The sequence below is a fragment of the Astatotilapia calliptera genome, chromosome 6 (assembly GCF_964374335.1).
Source record: "Astatotilapia calliptera chromosome 6, fAstCal68.1, whole genome shotgun sequence".
Classification (NCBI taxonomy): Eukaryota; Metazoa; Chordata; class Actinopteri; order Cichliformes; family Cichlidae; genus Astatotilapia; species Astatotilapia calliptera.
This window is the reverse complement of record NC_137427.1, coordinates 27,072,041-27,090,508: the sequence shown is the minus strand read 5'-3', so window position 1 is coordinate 27,090,508 and position 18,468 is coordinate 27,072,041. Positions and strand designations below refer to the sequence as shown.

Genomic DNA, 18,468 nt, shown 5'->3' with positions numbered 1-18,468 from the left:
AGATGACATTTTAACACGAATGATTTTTCACGTGGCACGACCTTGAAGCTGTGCCGGAGTTATCGCGCAAGGAGATGGCAGCCGTGCAGACTGATGTGGCAAAAGGAGGGCGAGGTTTTTGCAGAGACAAGTGGTTTCTGGGTAAGAAAAGATGAAGAGGCTGCCAGCCAAGCATGGTGACCAGTCCATTAAAGATCAGTGTGAGGGGAGGAGCCGGGGGAGGAGAAAGGAGGAGAGAGATACTTTGATAAGTGTTGTGCCTGCGTTAACCTTGATGGTGGCTATAGCAGTGGGCTGATGCCAGTAGCAGGGATCTGTTTCGACTGGATTAGATTTTTTTTTTTTCTCTCCCTCTGGCGCTCCAAGAGAAGAAGCAAAAAAATCAATACTTGGGAGCACAGCATGACAGGAGCATCATTTCAGAATTGAAGTGGCTGTCAGGCATTGTCATTTGGTGACTTTTGTTCGCCATTGTACTTTTAAGCCCTCATTTTTCTCCCCCTCCTCGTCCTTTCACTCGTTTCTTCCCCTGCCTATTGTCTGAATTCCCCTGGTGACATTTTATGTTGCAATTTGAAAACTCGAGGGCAAGAGATCAAGTGCAAGAGAATCTCTCTGCAACCAATTGGTGGTGGTGGTGGACCGATTCGCCATCTACTTTTGTTTAGCAACCGCCCCCCTCCCTCCCTCCCTCCTTTCTCATTTCATCCCCTTGTCTCACTAGACCTCCATTGTGTTCCAGGAGGAATTTATTTGTAGTATATTTGCATTCTCTGATGCCAGACAAGGACAAGCCTGATGTCTCGCCTTCCTCTGGACAGTTTCTCTGCCCGTTCGTAAATGAAACCCTCTGGGAGTGCTTGTCGACGGATGTGAGAAATTGGAGAATCTCGTAGAGCAATAGGCCCAGCCTTGGCGCACTTGTATCCCTGACGTGCCACCAATGTCAAGAGATTGCAAATCAAGCGCTTTAATAATATCTCTGCTGGTTTTGTTCCTTCCTCCTGTTCTCCGTCAGAACCTCGAGACCCTGGCTTTGTCAGATGGCGTGTTGAAGGCTCGCCGTGGCACGGCAACACCACTAGACCTTTCTCTGTCACTCTAATTGATAAACATAGGGCTGATATCTTGTAATGAGCCTCCATTCTCCGGCCTATTATACTGGTTAACCCTCTCAACCCACAGAGGGAGAGAAGGAGGGGAGCCAAGGCATCATCTAACAACTACAGCATTTAGATAAAGCTGACACTAGTACAACGCTGCTGTGTAGATGTGAAAGTCTACTCCTCGTTTTCTAACACCCCCCCCCCACCTCCGCTTATTATTTGTAGTCAACACGGCACAAACACAATCTGTTGGCAGCCTCGGTAACATTTAGCAGCCACAGAAAGCTTGCGTGTTTGTTTTTCTCTCGTTATAAACTCTGCTTCAGCTGTGATTAAAATTCATGTGATTTTGTTTTGTTTTTTCTTTCTCACGCTTCATCTGTGCAGGTGCGTCTTGCTTATTTTCCACCATTGTGTGATTTTTAGAGATGATTGTTGTTTTTTTCACCCTCCAGTCACGTCTGGCTAGGCCATTTCCTTCCCCAAAACTCCAACACACATCCCTAGTTATTTATTTGAACTGTAGATGAATTGCGGGAGACACGACTCAGCGTAATTGACTCGATTAATGCCAGCCATTATCATTTCGTCTTCAACCAAGCTGTCTCCCTCCGGCAGAGCCAGCACCCACGTTGGCCCGACCCTGTCAGCCAGGCCGTGTAATGGAAGGTGCTGCCCATGATTACAATGTCGCAAGTCATAACGCTCTCACTGGCAGCAAGTTGTGCCCTGGTGGCTGTCTGAGTAGCAGGCAAACGGAGAAGAGTCTCCCATATTTCAACCCCAGCTGAGCATTTTTAACTCGGATGTCCTCGTCTCCCTCTCTCTTTTTTTTAAAGTGTGTTTTCTTATCAAAAATAATCACACTGACTGCTTTAGTGGCTCACAAAGAGGCATGATATGAACTAAAGTGGAAACAGAAAGTTTTAATTTATTTCTTATGTTTCTTTGGCATTCCTTGAAAGGAATGAAAGAACAGTCTGTTTTTAAAATGCCTCTGAATGCCTCTCTTCAGTTTCTGTCCTCTATCCTGTCAGTGCGACCTGTATGCGAGGGAAAGCAAGGTGGTGCCAGCAGGGAGATTTACTTATTCGCTCCAACCTTCATAATAGCATAACATAATAAGTCCTTCATAATACCCCGGCATATTCTCTGACTTCACATCAACGGTATGACCCCTGGAATTAACTGTGACTTGTCTTTTCCACTTAGAAGCAAACCAAAGTTTGGGTTTTAATGGCGCTACTTACATGCTGAGCTTTTTTTTAAAAAAAAATTTTGGTTGTTATTTTAAGGTCGAGTCTGTGAACTTGGCCTGTTCTCCCACAGACTTTGGCTTCGGATAGAAGCAAAGCCCATTACAGCATGGAGGGTTTGGGTGTTTGGGCAGGCTCAACACACAGGTGATGAAGTGTTTGTTTATGGTTATGAGTTTGAACCCAGCACCGCTGATTAGTACTGCAGACTTTACATGTCTCACACAGGAGCAGATAGAAGTAGACTCGTTGCAGGCCTGCTACTTGCTATCTGTATAAATGATGGAAACCTGCAAGGAGCTTAATGCATATAACTAAGTAGAAAATTTGGGGACTCACAGATTGTCCCAGATTTAAGGCACCCTTTTCTGTATGAAGTATAGTGACTAGGTCATCGTTCTAGGAAGGTCAGGGCCCCCTTTAATTCCACATAAAGAGACTTAGATTGATAATTAAGCAGCCCACAGAAAAGCCCCTCTGTGATTTATACCTATAGATTTTCTGTCAGATATGAAATGTTGTGCTTGAAATTGAAGAGGAGGGCCCATTATAAAGCGCTTTACCCTTAACTTTGAGAGGGCTTGTTGTATTTGTTCAGCCATGCTTTTGAGTTTAATAGTTACTGTATGACTGCTGCACTAGTCAGTCAGTTTAACGCTAATCTAAAGGTGGTCGATAATAAACAGTCCTATATCATACCCAGACTATGCGATTAATCATGCAATACAAAGCCCATGTTCTTCTTCTTCTTTGTTTTTTGACTTCTCATCATCAATATGCATGCCACAGTAAGTCACGATTGCAGCCTGAATACGCTGTAAAAATTGGTTACGAAAGCTCCAAACACTGTTTCAAATTATAGCCCCTATTGTCAGAAGGTGTTTTAGTTTCAGCATCGCTGCCAAGTTCAAAGGCCCGTTCTGATAACAAATTCAGACAGAGAAAAATGTCCTCCCTGTGCATTGTAGGTATCGTGTGATTTGGTGTGCTGGAGGGCATTAGAAAATACATGTCCACTGTTATTAATCAACATGACACGAGGGCAGAAATGACCCCCTGTGCTTTTCATTTGGTTCTATTCAGAGTAGAGTTTCTGTATGTGAAAACACCATTGTGCTCATATCTGTGTGGTTTTTGTTTGTGTTATTTACACACAAGAGCACGGTGTAATGTGTGGCACATGCATGTGTGATTTTTGTTTTGTTTTGGGGTTTTTTGGCGATGTGCACTTTATAGATTATGCTAGGGCATCGTTATTAATGTATGTGTGTTTGTTTTCCCTCTCTTTTCCAGTCTAGCTGTGCTCAGTACGCAGCAGACAAACGTGATGAGGAGAAACTGTGCGACCACTTAATCCGTGCGGCCAAGTACCGCGACCATGTGACAGCCACACAGCTCATCCAGAAGATAGTCAACATCCTGACTGACAAACATGGAGCCTGGGGCGGCTCTTCCATAAGGTAAAACAAAAACTGTGGTTGTGTAAAGACTCAAACAGAGCTGTGCTCCGCTTTCAAATAAGATCAGATTAGACGTATTATAAAAATGTTTTTATTTATTTCCCCCCTCCCTCACGCTTATATTCACACAGTATACTTTAGCTAGTCCATTATTAATCCATTATTTTATTTAGTGTGTGTGTGTGCGTGAACATGTTTTTTGTCTCATCATTATGTTTTCTTTTTGATAAGCCCGTATAATCGTAAGAATCAAGAAGCAACATTATTACTTTAATTTCATAGAAATGCCTTCAATTGCATCCAGTTGTCGGGCTTGAAAATTATTCAAATCGCCATTATGGTTTTAATCTCATTATCTTTAATCTCAGCCACCAGTACTCATGACTTTGATTAAATTAGATTTGCAAAGGTGAAAATGTCAGCCGCGGGTTGAATGATGCATTGATTCGGGGGGAGAGATGAAAGCCATTTGAACAGCTCAGTTCCCATTAAGAACAGAGGGAACCTTATCCTCTGTGTTTGTTTCGCCAAATAGGCAGCACAGTCCAATGCAGCTATTCCCTAATGATGGCTGTTTGTGCAGGTAGTGTGTAATGGCGAGCTCCAGAGACGGCTGCTGGCTCACGCTTGTTAGGCTGCACTAAGTCTCCAGGGACTCGTCTGGCGAGGGTTAGTTTGCCGTTGGATCAGGAGTCTATCTCTCGCTGCCTTTGTTTTCCTTTTCTATTTGTTTCTGTTTCATATCGGCATCAGGTTATGGTGTATTATTTGTCATATTTTTCCTGCCTTGATCCAATCTCCCCCTCTCCCCTCCTTCCATCGCGCTCTCTCTCTCTTTCTCTCTGTTTGTCTCTATGTGTACTCACACAAGGCTGCGCCATTTAATATGGATATTGTGTTCTACGAGCTCTGGCTAGAAAAGTCCCCCATTACCGCTGCTTTATGCCGCTGTACTATTGATGGTTTTCCTAATGGCTGCCGATGGGCGCAGGGAGCCATTGGCACTGAGCCTTGGAGTGCAGCGCTCTTTTAATAAATCACAATCAGTCTTGTGCCATTACATCAATATTTTTGGTCAATTACTGTGAAGGTCAGGTGGTGCAGCTTCGCACCAGAGCCGATGGTATGTGGGCATAGGAGAAACATCTGGTGCTGCAAATCTCTGAAAAAAAGAAAAAAGGAAACGATGAATGTGGGAAAAACAAACAAAAAACCCCTTCTGCACACCTGTATACCGGCAGGCTTCCTAATAAAAGATTTTCTTCTTCTTTATTTTTAATTTCATATATACACACAAAGCATGTGGTGCAGCATCATTCCTGATGGTAAATAAGGAAGGGGGGAGGATGGATTCACCCAGTGAAACCCGCAACCTCTTTTCCAGCTGTGAAAATGAAATCCAGGAACACAAAGACAATACGCAGCTATGATTGCGTCCTTTTTGTTGCATGGGTGTTAAAAACTGTAGGCTGCCTGCTCACATGCCATAAAACCGTATTCCCCAAAGTTTCCATTCAATAAAGGGTCTGAAAATGAAAATATTATTTTCTCACAAGCTGATGGGAATTGTTGTTTCCTCACGGCAGGCATCTAATATCTTGTGACACAGTGTGACCTGCCTGAATGCAATTTGTGTCTTAATATCCAGCTTACAGCCGCCCTGGCCTCTGGAGAAAAGAGGTGTTAGGTGATTTTCCTTTTTCCATTCCCCTCTGCTTCTTCTCTGTCTGCAGTTCTGTCTTTCTGTCAGTCTTTCACCACATGTAGTTCCTTGTCCCCTTTTCCCTCACTCTTTGTCCTTTTGCTCTTTCTAGTTTCACACCCACTTCAGTTGTATCACTGAGTGTCCGAGGAGGAATCCTTTCACCAGACAAAGGGTGTCTATCTTTTTTTTATGCCCTTGTCTGTCATCTAGTTTCAAGACAAAGACAGATCCACGGTCAGACAGATAGGTTGACTACCTGTTCATCCATGCATTTGTGTCCCAGCACCTTGAGACTCAGGTGTACAACATGTCAGCCTGCTGTCTTTTTAAGAGAGGAAAAAGTAAATGAATAGCTAGCAAGATGATCACAAATGAAACAACTGTCAGATATCCTTCTTTTTTTCCTTTTTTTTGCTCACTCCACTTTTCCCCTCCTTTTTGGAGCTTGGGTCCACCGAGCATCAAGCCTGCTGTGGTGTTTATTTGGGTCAGGAATCATCTTTCATGTATATGACACCTAGACAAAGTCGACAGACAGAGGGGAGATGAGGGCAGATGATGGAGAACGCCAACTCGCGGTCTCTGGGGACAGACACTACTCTCCTCTTTTTCCCCTCTCATACCTTCTCTTTATTGCATTCTAATAGGCTGACTAATGTACCATGGAAATTCACTCTGGATGCTGGAAGCAGGGAAAGTAAAAGGAAGGTGGCTGCAGCTGGAAAAAGATTGTGTGATGTAGAAGAAGTGTGCATACTTTTTTTTTTTTAACCAGAGCAGTTGTTTATTGATGTCACCAGTCTCTCTGAGACAAATGCAAACATTATTCAAGTTGCACGTGCAAGCTTGCAATGGTATCCTTTTATTTCCACTTTACTTCAAAAATCCTCACCTACAGCGAGCCCCTCCAGACACACACACACACACACACACACACACACACACACACCTTGAGCACCGACTCCTCTCCCTCTGCTCCTCCTTCCTCATATAAGCAGCTCATTTTCTGCAGCACCGCTGCTCTAATGGACGCCCTTAGGCTAGAGGCTTCCCAGCCAAGGGACATCCATCTTTTGGCATGTCACACTCCCGCCCGGCAAAAAATCTTTGTGATGTGCACTCCAATTTTTCTTCAGTAAATCAAATCTTCCTTCCTTCAGAAAGATGAATGCTTTAGGGTTGGAGTGTTATAGAGAAAATCAATGCCGGCAAAATTGAAACAGTATGCCCCCGTATTGATCGGCCTTGTGAGATCGAAAACCAACAGCTTTGTAACTGTTCCAGTGGACAGTTAGCTGACCTGTAATGGACAAACTATTGATATTAGCATTACTATTTTATCTTGTGCTACGTCATTTCACCAGTGCACTGTTGAGGGGAAAGAGGCCGGAGCTTAACATTCCCAGAAAAGCTTTTTTCCCTCCTTTTTAGGCAGTGATACATCATGACATGAGACGCACAAAATGCCGTGGAGACACTGGCATGCCACTTCAGTTGTTAAATGATTGGATTTATTCCAGTTTTGCTTTGCTTCAGCTGTTATGGTATGGGCAGTAGTATTGTGTCTTATGTTAATGCTGTTTGAGCACAGGCACAGTATTTAGTCGTCCTCCTTCATTCACGACCACAAACCTCTGCTGCTTGTTTTTTAAATTTAATGAGATCGAACTAGTTTTAGATTGAATTAACTAACTTTCTGAGCACAGATGATGGTCAAAATTTCCTGTAGCCCAATCAAAAATCACCACATGTGATGAATGCTTTTTGTCACGTTGTCAGAATGGAAAACTGAGAAATCAGAATAACCAGTGTTTTTTGTTTGTTTGTTTGTTTGTTTTGGCAGTGTCTACTTGAGAAGCACTGAAATAAGATGCCGAATACAAATCTCTGAATTACAATAAATTCTTATGACACATAGTTACTGTTACTACGGTGAGAACGTTCACGTTCACATTTTATTTATTTGTTTATTTCAGTAAACGACCGCATGAGAAGCTGCGACAGCCAGATTAATCTCCACTCGTACGCTTTCATTCCAGACTTAAATCACAATTATGATACATAATACTGAATGTAATGCATGTGTTAAAGCTGAGGTCTGCACAGTGTCTGCACTGCGTTGCGTGCTCGCTTTATGGACACACTGTACATTAAGGCTGCACTGGTACTGTGGATGCAGGGCTGAAAAAGGAAATGGGACTCTGGCATGTCATTGGAGATTATAACCATAGGAAACAAGAGCATAACAGTTTAGAATACACTGACTCTCGGAAATGCGTGACACGAGAGGGGCAGGAAGACGGGGAGAGAGAGCGAGATGAGGAGAAGGATGAAACAAAGCACTGGAGAGAGAGAGAGATCTGTTACAGGAGGATCAAAAGTTTAGATGGAGACAAAGACAAGATGGTGGAATTTCTCTACACCATCCTTCCATCCTTTCACAGAGCCATTTAGATGATCGATTTTGCAAATCTGAATGTTAAATGTTGAGCGAGTACATAGCTGTGTATCTATCAGACACCCCGATTTGCTTTGTGTTTGGATAAAGAATAAACAGATCATACTTTATTGAGTGATTTTTAAAAACTATTTCCAGTTGGATTACGTTTTGCAATCCAAATTTATTATTAAATCCAAAGCCAAAACGGGTTGGCTTTAACATTTCATTTAAAATGGGATAAGCCCTAAAATACGACTGCGTTGATTTATATAGGGAAAAACCGTTTCCTTGTGTAGAATTAGCTACTAATTTTTAACTGCTAATGGCCTTTTGGTTTGCTTATAAATACTCGGGAGTCTAAACACAAACATGACCCAATGTACTGAGCTTTGGCAGCTGTAGCGGTGCGTAGCTTCCATGTCGTCTGAGGCAGAGACAGTTGTTTCCTTTAGTCCAGGTCCTGACTCCTTCAAAACCAATTAGTTGGGGCTCGAGTTGTGGTCATCCATCTGCCTTCATACAGCCATAAACATATAGCATAAACATACTACGCGAAGCAATACAAGGCTGCCTTCAGCTATGTTCATCTCTGTAAACGAGACGCTCTGTAGCGCACAGACGGTCTCCAGCACCCAAGTCCTTAAACGGGTTTAACATAAAAACCTCCAATTCATTAATCACTGACTGCGACGTGCGTCTGGCACTTGGACAAAAAGGATGTTCCTTAAATCTCTGGGGAAGCTGTTCAAGTTTGACAGACATGCGTTCCATCAGTTACATAAAATAACGTGCCACGAAGGCCCTACCATGCAGTCTGGCTCATAGATATGAATTAGAATATAGCCTTAATGATAACATTTACCTCTACTGTATATACACTACAGTGGCTGGGCCTGTAAGGAATAGTAACAACATGTCATGGTGAAACATATTAACAGCTGATGATGTCCATATGTTACCATGGTTAAGTGAGGCGGTATAGACCGAGGCTCAAAAAACTACACTTAGATCACTTAAAATGACAACAATAGGATATTGGTTAGGTCGAAATGGGTATTTTTAATCATTATCATTTAAATTATTTTTATTATTATTGTTTTATTTATTTTTTTAAAAATGTAGTGTAGCGGTTACACATCATGTCTGAGCTGGCCGCATACTGTATATGCACCTATGACACAGCTTTCCTTAGCATGTCATTTAATGTGCAGGTGAGAGAGAATAAGAGGTACACCTGTACACACCAATTGACTTTGCACCTCACTTGAAGTTGTGTGTGGGTAATACAATCGCAGTGCAGCCCATGAATGCTAAAAAAAAAAAGCAATAAACATGTCCTTCATGTCCTTCATGTCCTATCACAAATGGCTAACTTAGAAAAAAAATATTAACACTGTTTCTATCCAGTTGGCTACATAATAAAAGGCAGGCTGCAAGTTCAAACTTCAAGGCATTTCCAGCAGTGGGACGCATCACCAGAGGCATTTCTGCTACAGGCTGTATGTAAAAGATGGAAGTAGCCATTGTGGTGTCACGTGTTGGTTTGCAAAGCCTGAATCGGAGCCTTTTCACAGTTTTCTTCCTTTTATTTTGAAACTAATGTGAAGAATTTGGGGGAAGATCTTGCTCGCCACATCCAGGATCCATATAGGATATCAGCTTTTCAGTCACACAGTAAAGCATGCTTTATCTGTGGTTCAACTCAAATGGGGATCAGGTATTTATTTAAACAATGAACATCACTTTTTTTCCAGTGACGCTTTAAAGCTAAGTAATATTTACTGCTTGAATCTAGCTTTTGAACTCTCCCCTTGCTAGCCATGAAAAAGTATTCACGTTTAAGGCACTTCCATATTTATTTCACTTTTCAGACCCATCTTTTATATACAGTTTATCAGCGCAGCATTGCTGCTTCTCTGCCTGCTACAGTCACCCACTCTGGTCGCATCATAAGATCAGACTGCTCGAGGCAAGGTAATTAGCATGCTAACTTTAGTAGCTATTTCTGCAATAAAATACACAGACATCAGACACAATGTCACGCTCTAATTTCATCACTTTATCACTTTATCTTCAAGTCCTTGCTTTTCTCTAACTTCCCGGTATCGTAGAAATGTTCGGGACTGCCAGTTGGAAGTATGACAGAAGGTCACGATACCAGAAAGAACAATTACACCACCCCTAGCTTCCTGCCTCGCTGCTCACAGCCAGGCAGGATTCAGTAGCAACTATCAGATTTATGAGTTTCATATACCTTAAGAAAGTATATGGCCTTGGTGGAGCAAGGTCACGATAAAAGGGTGCTGATCAATATCTGAATGAAAAGCCATTTGGGAAGTTTTTAGGGCTTTTCCCCTCCTTTCTCCCTGGATGCAATATCTGCAGAGTATCGATTGTTCCGGGGCCAGTAGTTAGTCAAAGGCTATCTCCTTTGACTAACCCCTTTGCAGCGTGTCAGCCCCCCTTCTTCCTCTTGATAGATTGGTATGCTTCCAGCCACTGTAATTACACCATGGGACCAGCAGGTCATTTATTTTGCTACTTTCAACATTCCCCCCCCCCCATCCAAAAAAAATTGCCTTTATCTTTAGAATCCAGCACTTTGTCGTGCAGCTATAGGAGAAGAAAACGACACATAAAACAACAAGGTTCCCTCCTATAGAAAGGGTAGTATTGTGAAGACGAAGGATTGCCTTTACTTGTAGATTTACTTCACAGCCCCTGTGTCTGAGTTCAAGTTCAATCCGGATAAGTTTGACGGGTAAGCTCGGCGACGTTTAGAGTTAATTCTAGTTATTAATGCTGATACTAATATTAATGGGCTGAATTTTTAAAACAGTGGTTAAAAAATAAAAACAAGACTCTAACCGTATCTTCAGGGACTTCTTATTACTGAAGCATATTCAGGCTCAAACACTTCAGTCCACTTTGATAAACCTGTATAATCTAATTTAAAACTGTAATTCTTCCATAAATTGTTATTTTGCAATATGATAAAAATGATAAAATATGTATTTGTAAAGGGTAAATTTATGTGTGCACGTGCTGATGTTAATTGCATTTTTTTCCCTTCTCCAAATCGAGATAACTAACAGGGTCATTATAGTTACTGCTGCACTTGACACACACATGCACACACTCTGGATTATCAGTGGTGTAATGCACGCAGCCATATGATGGAGAGAGGGGAGGAGGTGCTCGTGAATAGGCGACAGCACTACATGAGGTTGTCGAGTGTTGTAGTGGTTCTTTGGGGCACTGAAGGAAAAAGCATAATAGACCTACTGTCTACATAGAGTGGAAAAGAGAGGAGAACATTTGCTACTAAGTTTCCCAAAAGATTGTTTGTAATTTGGTGTAATTTAAACGTAATAAACTGATGTATTATTTTAGAATTTTCCTTTTTTGTCCCGTAGAATTTGAAATCACCTGCCTTGTTTTGTTGCTTTAAAAGGAAAAGTTTTAAAACTGATATTTCACAAATGTCCTCTGCTTTTTATTTTAATGTCAGGCTCCTGAGTTAGTTTTGTCGTTCAAGGTGCGAGGTTAAACATGACCCCAAGTTTGTGTTATGAATGGGGACCTTCAGACTCCTTTGGGGGGGGAAAGCCCTTTTCCTCAGACTTCCTATCTCAGCTGACCTTGAGCTTCTCCCCTATGTTTTTCTTTGGGGGAGCGGGTGTTAGAAATGTGGGTACGTGTTCAGATTTGTCACAGCATTCAAGATCAGCTCTGAAAGCTAGAGGTCAGAAGATTATTACAATGGGACAGTAATGGCAGAATTATGCAACTCCGGTCCAGTGGATGCCCTCATTACCTAGCAGTACTGATGATAAATGGCCTTAAATGCATGTTGTCAAAATGGCAGGAAAAATGTGACTCTTCATCAAAAATACAGATGGTACCACTTCATTGCTGTCACAGTGGAAGTCTGCGGATGCTATTTAGTATGTATTTGATATTTAGATGATACTTATCAGCAAAAAAAAAGGAGCTGAAGCTGGGAGCAGAAGCTGGACGGGTTTCCTTTAAATGTTTTCACAGCACGGTAAACGATCCTGTCTTTGGTCAATATTTACCGCTTTACTAATCCAGCACTTTTCCTTTTACGTCCCATGAAATCTGATATAATTAGTGTGTAATCATCTAGCCTTTGTTGGTGAATTTACTCTGAGTGTAATTGCTGCTAATTGGAAGCCTCACAGTAAGCTGATGGTAATTAGGGCTTGATTTGCATTATTTCATTTGGCTGCACTGCATTGTGGGGAGTCTGCAGCCTTTTGCCATCCACCCATGGGAGTGCTTTGATCCTCACAAGCTGGTGATGTTGCAGAGATGCAATATCATGCTCTCTTTTATCAGATCACTTTTTGAAAGCTCTTTGATGAATTGGAGTTAATTGGAAGGAGTGGTAGCGGCTTACGTTGTGCCAGTAATGAGAGCTTGAGCGCTCTGGTGTGCTAGGGAGTGAACCCTAGGGTGATAAAAGCAAAGCAAGTGAACATACAGGGACTTTTCATAGATGTTAGGTAAGGAATTCACCCACATTGAAGGCTTTTACCTCTTTTTTTCCCTCTCTAAACATATTAATATTCTTTAATTAGATACGTTTTAATAATTTTCTCATTACGGCCCTCGTGTAATGTTGGGTTAAGCTTATATTAAAAAAAGACAAATTAAATGACTTTATACTGTGATTAATAGTAAGGATAGGCAAGATTACATGTGCACTGTCATTTAAGGGGATGAGATGGAAATGTCGTCGTGTCTGTGACCCTGGTATCACCTCTGGTGAATCTGGTAAACAACATTAGCAGAGGTAAATTAACATCCACACATGTAGATGGTGTCCTGTACACCTCATTGTAGCGGGAAGGATAGGCATTGATGCACATGTAGAAAATCACTCCGGCAAGACTTAATCATGCCAAACAATTTCAGCGGGAAGGTATTTGGCCCTGTTTCATTTTAATTTGAGTCTGGAGAGCCCGTCGAGGCGATCGCTGCCACCGTTTGACAAAGAGCCAGTCCTCCAGCAACCAGTCCTCAACATGACAAATCCTCAATCTTCTTCGCTCTCTCCCGTTTCTTCTAAACACATGGTTTATGCAAATCAAAGCAAAATGATCTTGGGGATAGCAGCAATGTTTGAGCAATTTGAGGGCTGCCAATAGGAACTGGCATTAATATAAAATAAGCAAGGGAGGAAAATCTCCGGTGCATATGCAGGTCTCATTGACTGTATCCAAATGAATTTAGCAGAAAGGTTATGAATGACTGTTTGTGGCAAAGTGCAGTCGCTTGTGGTGATATATGAAAGTAGATTCACTCTGCGTGTCACGCACGCTGTGGTAAAGGTCATTTTATCATTTACATACCGTTTTTAATAGAAACCTGTGCGAACCTAGATTTCTCCTGCCTCTTTATTCATGTTCACCCCTAAAATGTAGAAAATGCTAAAATCAAGCAAAACATAATAGCGTCAGGAAGGCAGTTGGATGATTATTATTATTTTTTTTGTATTTTCATATTTTAAAATAAAATAAAAAACAACAACAAAAACTGAAAATAGCAGCCCAAAAAAGCCCCAAAATAGTCCTCATTTCTCCTTGTCTTTAAATCCTGAATGCTGGCACAGAGCTAACTGTACTATCAGACTTTAAGGACTCGCAGACAGAATCTATTAACATGTTTAAATGCCACATTTATTAATAGTAAATAGGTACTTAGAAACCCAGAAATATCAGTAGTTTATGATTATTAATAGAGAGGGCATTATTCAAAATCTAAATCTTTATTTTGATTTTGGTACAATAAAATCAAAAGGACCATAAAGTCATATGCAGTCCTATTCAGAAAGTGTCAGCACATCTTATTAAACTTTTTTCCCATGGGCAAAATTTTTAAGAAGAGAATTTCTAATAAATAAACAGTATAAAAATATAAATATATATGTGTGTGTGTGTGTGTGTGTTACTGTATGTTGCCTAATTAAACTCTGCCTACTCACTAAGGGGATTATGGGTTAGTGAAGCATGCATGTGTAATAGTCAATAAAACAAAGTAAACAAAAGATATCCAGACTTAAAGGGTTAAGTTATGTATAAAAAGGGAAAAAAACACTTTGTATTTGGTTGAAATCACAATATTTGAGCTGGGAATAAGTGTTATAGACCTTTTATGGACAAATTCTTTCAAAACATGTTTAAATATTGTAATTTCACTCAACAGCCATCATATCGAGATCCTTAAATAACTTTGATTCTTGATTTTTATTTGGGTAGACGCCACTTGTGTGTGTATACATGGGAACAGTTAATAGTAGAAGAGGTAATATAATTCACTTAGCCCTCCACTTTTCTAAACTTCCCCCCCACAAATAAGCATTTCATTAATCCTGATGCAACCTCTTCATACTGACTGAATACGTCTCACAATTAAAGCATTTATTTATTATGTCACCTAACCGTGCCAGATCTACTTGGACTCGTCCTTTGTTTTGATGTAAATGGAGAATTAGAAGTAGCACAACTGAAATCTTAAAGAGCCCAACTAGTAAAATATTTCCTCGCAGTGGCGTTGATGGTTTGTGTTGAGTTGATTAAATTGGAGGGGTAGCTGTTCTGTTTACAGATTAGAGAGAAAAATCGGGGCTACACAAAAGGAGAAACTTGCACTCCATTTGTTCTGTGTGTTGGTAAACTTCCATCCAAAGATGTTTTTAAAAAAAGGAAAAAAGAAAGAAAAGAAGGTAAATAGAATTTACAGCCTCGCATAAAATTCTTGTGCAGTAGCCAATGTGGTCCACATTAGAAAAGCTTAGCATGGCTCAACGTTTCCTCCATAACGCACAAACACACAGCCCCATGTACGGCTTGAAAGCACTGGTGTATACAGCATGAAAGTACTGCTCATACTTGAAATCATGCACGCAGACGGCCTCTGATTCTCCCCCACTTTGATCAGCTGCTGGTGCTCACTTCCGGCTTAACGAGCGGGCCTTCCAGACACCTTTTTATGACCGAACTAATTACTAATTACACAAGTGGTTGGCGCGAGCCACAGCACAACGTGGGCCCTTTTGTTATTTTAATTGTTGTTATTTTGAAGAATGGTGCTTCAGTAAATTCTGCCAAGGATACCAGAGGAGGATGGATGAGCCCTGAATAATTTATTATCTTTGTGGAAACACACTCAGCTTGTGTTGGGGGGGGGGGGATTGCATAGTGCTGTACATCTCCATTCTTGTTATAGCGGCGCTCGTATTGGGGATTGATGACGAGGTATCTTTCATCGTACGTCCACCTCTTCTAGCAGCCTATCATTAGGGCTTCCACTGTCGCCTCTGCCCTGGATGAATATGAGTGGCAAACGCAGTCCGCTCCATGCCGTAACTAATTACTCCAGGCAATGGTTCCCCCTCCTGATGGATTAATGTGTATTGTGTGAACTGGACAGATCCCCACCTTCCATGAGATGAGAGACGAGCCCATCCCGATTCAGAGGCGCTTGCACAACCTTGATAATTATTTCCATAGATGAATGAAATTGCAGGCGGGATGATGAAGTGGCCATTTGCGTGCGGGGGCTATCACATGCAAACATAGAGCACAGGCTTTGTCACCACTGAGAAATCTGGTCCTGCACAGATCTCTGTCCCCAGCGTCGGTCTAGCTTGCATTCAGCACACACACGCTCGCTTTCAATTCACAGCTCTGAATATACAACATCAATATTCATTTTCTCCAGTTTTTGGTTTCATGGCTAAACATTTTCATGCATTATTTCTATCTACTCTACTATAAATATATGCCGAACAGCTGCCACTGTCCACTTGTCAGCCGTTTGAGACTGATTTTTTTCCTCCCCTTTTTAAAAAAAATCTAGATAAATCAAATAATCAGTGGTTTTCATTAGCTAGGGCGTGCAGGGTTTTAAAGGACCTGCTTGGAAATTGTATTTATTTTCTTGCGTATAGCTCTTTTCCCTTTTAGAGGCCCCTGTGTGATCATTGGTGTTGGACTGAAGATTTGTGAGGAGCTCCCGGCCGGAGCGGCGTTCAGTAGTAGATCGCATAAAGCATGCTGGGGTTCTCCCGTCGTAGCCAAACCATAAACCGTGTCTTCCTACAACTTTAACCTTCGCACAATTCACTTCAGCCTCTTATGAGCAAAAGGTTTTTATAAATTTTTACTTCGTAATGTTTAAGGATTGCTTTTTGTCATCACTGATGACTTAAAGTAGACTTGGTTTTACTGGCTTCTAGGATCAACATAGTCAAAGATGTAACATGTAAATGTAATGAGAGCAGATGGATTCTGCTGATTAATAAGACGTATTTTTCACACACCAGAGAAAACATTTACATTACCTCACTAACGGCGAAGCAGCTCTCTAAACTCAGTTCAGTGACATCAGCGTAATGCCAGATGAGAATTTCTATACTTCCTAATTTTTCCCCTTTGAAACATTTAGTTCAAGAAAAAGGACTATTTGACTTGAGTCAGTTAGGATTTAGTTTCACTAAATAGCCAACAACATGTTATTTTTTCCTCCAGTCTGAGTTTTTCATCATTACATTTAAACAGTTACAGTTTTTCTTGCTGCCTAGTTACCAAAGGAACTGATTTCCTAATAAAAAGAAGAGAAATAAAAGCACCTAAACAGAACAAAACGACTGCTGCGACGCTTTGTTGTGCCTTCAGTCTCTTGATTTTACTAATATTTTAAATAATAAAAATAGAAGTTCTTATATAGCCTGCGTCACAGTCCTCATTAAAAGTTAACACTTTCCTTTCCTTGAGAGCAGAATAATTACTGATCAGTTCTGGTAAAGGATGATGTACTTCGGGGACAAATATTGAACTCATAGACATTGATTAATATTGGTAATGCTAACCATCCTAGTTTTTGTAATGGCCTTTCCGTATCATGCTAGCTATAACTCTGACAAGAGGTGTCCTGCTGGGCTTGGGATGAGCCTGGAATGAAAGTGCGTGCCACAACAGTGTGTGCAAAATGATCGCACTGTCGTTTACTCTTTGAACTGTGATGGCGCACACTTACTCAGCTCCTCTTCCCAAAGAGCGAATCAAAAGAGGGGGATAAAACTAAAAAAAGAGAGCACCTTTGCTTCTGGGATGGAGAGCCTCATTGTCAGGGGCAGGGATACAATAATGTGGGATTTCAGCTTGTGTGTAAGTGAATGTTTTTAAAGACAAATTCTAAGAGTTTGGTGGGGGGGAGCCCTCCAAACACAATGCTGGCTTTATGTATGCTTGCTCGGACCAAGTGCTAATGCTGGGTTGCTATACCATGCTGGCTGGTAATTGCTAACACATGTGCTACCTCTGTCTCGTTGCAGCAGGCCGAGGGACTTCTGGCGCCTAGACTACTGGGAGGACGATTTAAGACGGCGACGTCGTTGCGTCAGGAACCCCTTTGGATCCAGTCACTCAGAAGCTACGCTCAAAGCTGTGGCTGAACATGGTCAGTCTCATCCACCAGGTTTTTGTGCCCCCCCCACTCCCCCGCCTGTTCATAGCACAGTCTTTCTTACTCATTTGGTGGTAGCACGAGCTACAAGGCAATAAAAATTAGTCCTCACACTGCAATAAACGATTTATTGTACCACAAAACGGAGGAGAAGAAAAACACCCACATTTGAATTTCACACACAGGTAATTTCATACACAGCCACCCATTATGCAAAACCGAACTACCGCCTTCGTATTGGCTTGCTTTATTCAGAACATGTTTAACTGAGATGTTGTGGATAACATGACGTATTGAATTTTATTTATTCTTTTTTTTCTTGGCTGCATAACAGTGGCTGATATAAGTGGTAAGTAACATTCACTCAGCCTCATATTTTCTTTTTTTCACCTTTCGAATGAAGGATCACTGTCGGATTTGAACTTTTCATTTCAGGAAGATTTTTAGAGTTGAAATTAAATGTATATAATTTTTCATATTAATCAAACCATCCATTAGGTCCTTGTTTGTTTTGGTGTTTGTTTTTTTTGCTAGCCTTAAAAGAAGCCACACCCATTAAGATAGAAGTGTTTGATCACAGGATGAAGGTGATCGGTCAGAACAACTTTGTGTCCAATCACTCAACCCACTAAAGGAGAACACAGACCCCAGCAATGCCAGCAAAACCCCCCCAAACATGATAGAACTCCTGTGCTAAGACTTTGGCTTTTGCTATTAATTTGTCACTAATATGTGTAAGTCATGTCTAATATTATTTAACAGTAAACATTGTGCCGGTCCTTCAAGTTTATTAGAATGGTAGCAAAAACGCAAATTGGAGTTGAAGAAAGGCCTCAGTTACTGATAATTTTACATGGTCTGGGATAATCAGTTCTGACAGTGAACACCAACAACACTGACTTCTTTTTTCCTTTACCACTATAATGTAGACCCCCCCCCCCCCCCCCCCCATCTTTGTCTGATTACAAGATTAGTTATCAGCTAACAGCAGAGTCTAAGTCATACA

The 18,468-nt window shown here is 41.3% G+C and overlaps 1 protein-coding gene across 7 annotated transcripts in view; it reads left to right on the top strand.

Moving 5' to 3' along the window:
• The window catches only part of lrba (LPS-responsive vesicle trafficking, beach and anchor containing), a 176,532-nt gene that overhangs the window by 84,522 nt on the left and 73,542 nt on the right, over positions 1–18,468 (top strand). For 4 of the 7 annotated variants that reach the window (XM_026171363.2, XM_026171361.2, XM_026171362.2 and 1 more), the window contains exons 36-38: positions 3,656–3,822; positions 17,332–17,456; positions 17,797–17,811. In XM_026171363.2, the coding sequence (XP_026027148.2) occupies positions 3,656–3,822; positions 17,332–17,456; positions 17,797–17,811 (307 nt within the window). The remainder of the gene's footprint in view (positions 1–3,655; positions 3,823–17,331; positions 17,457–17,796; positions 17,812–18,468) is intronic. The other 3 variants (XM_026171365.2, XM_026171369.2, XM_026171368.2) reach the window with 1 other exon arrangement.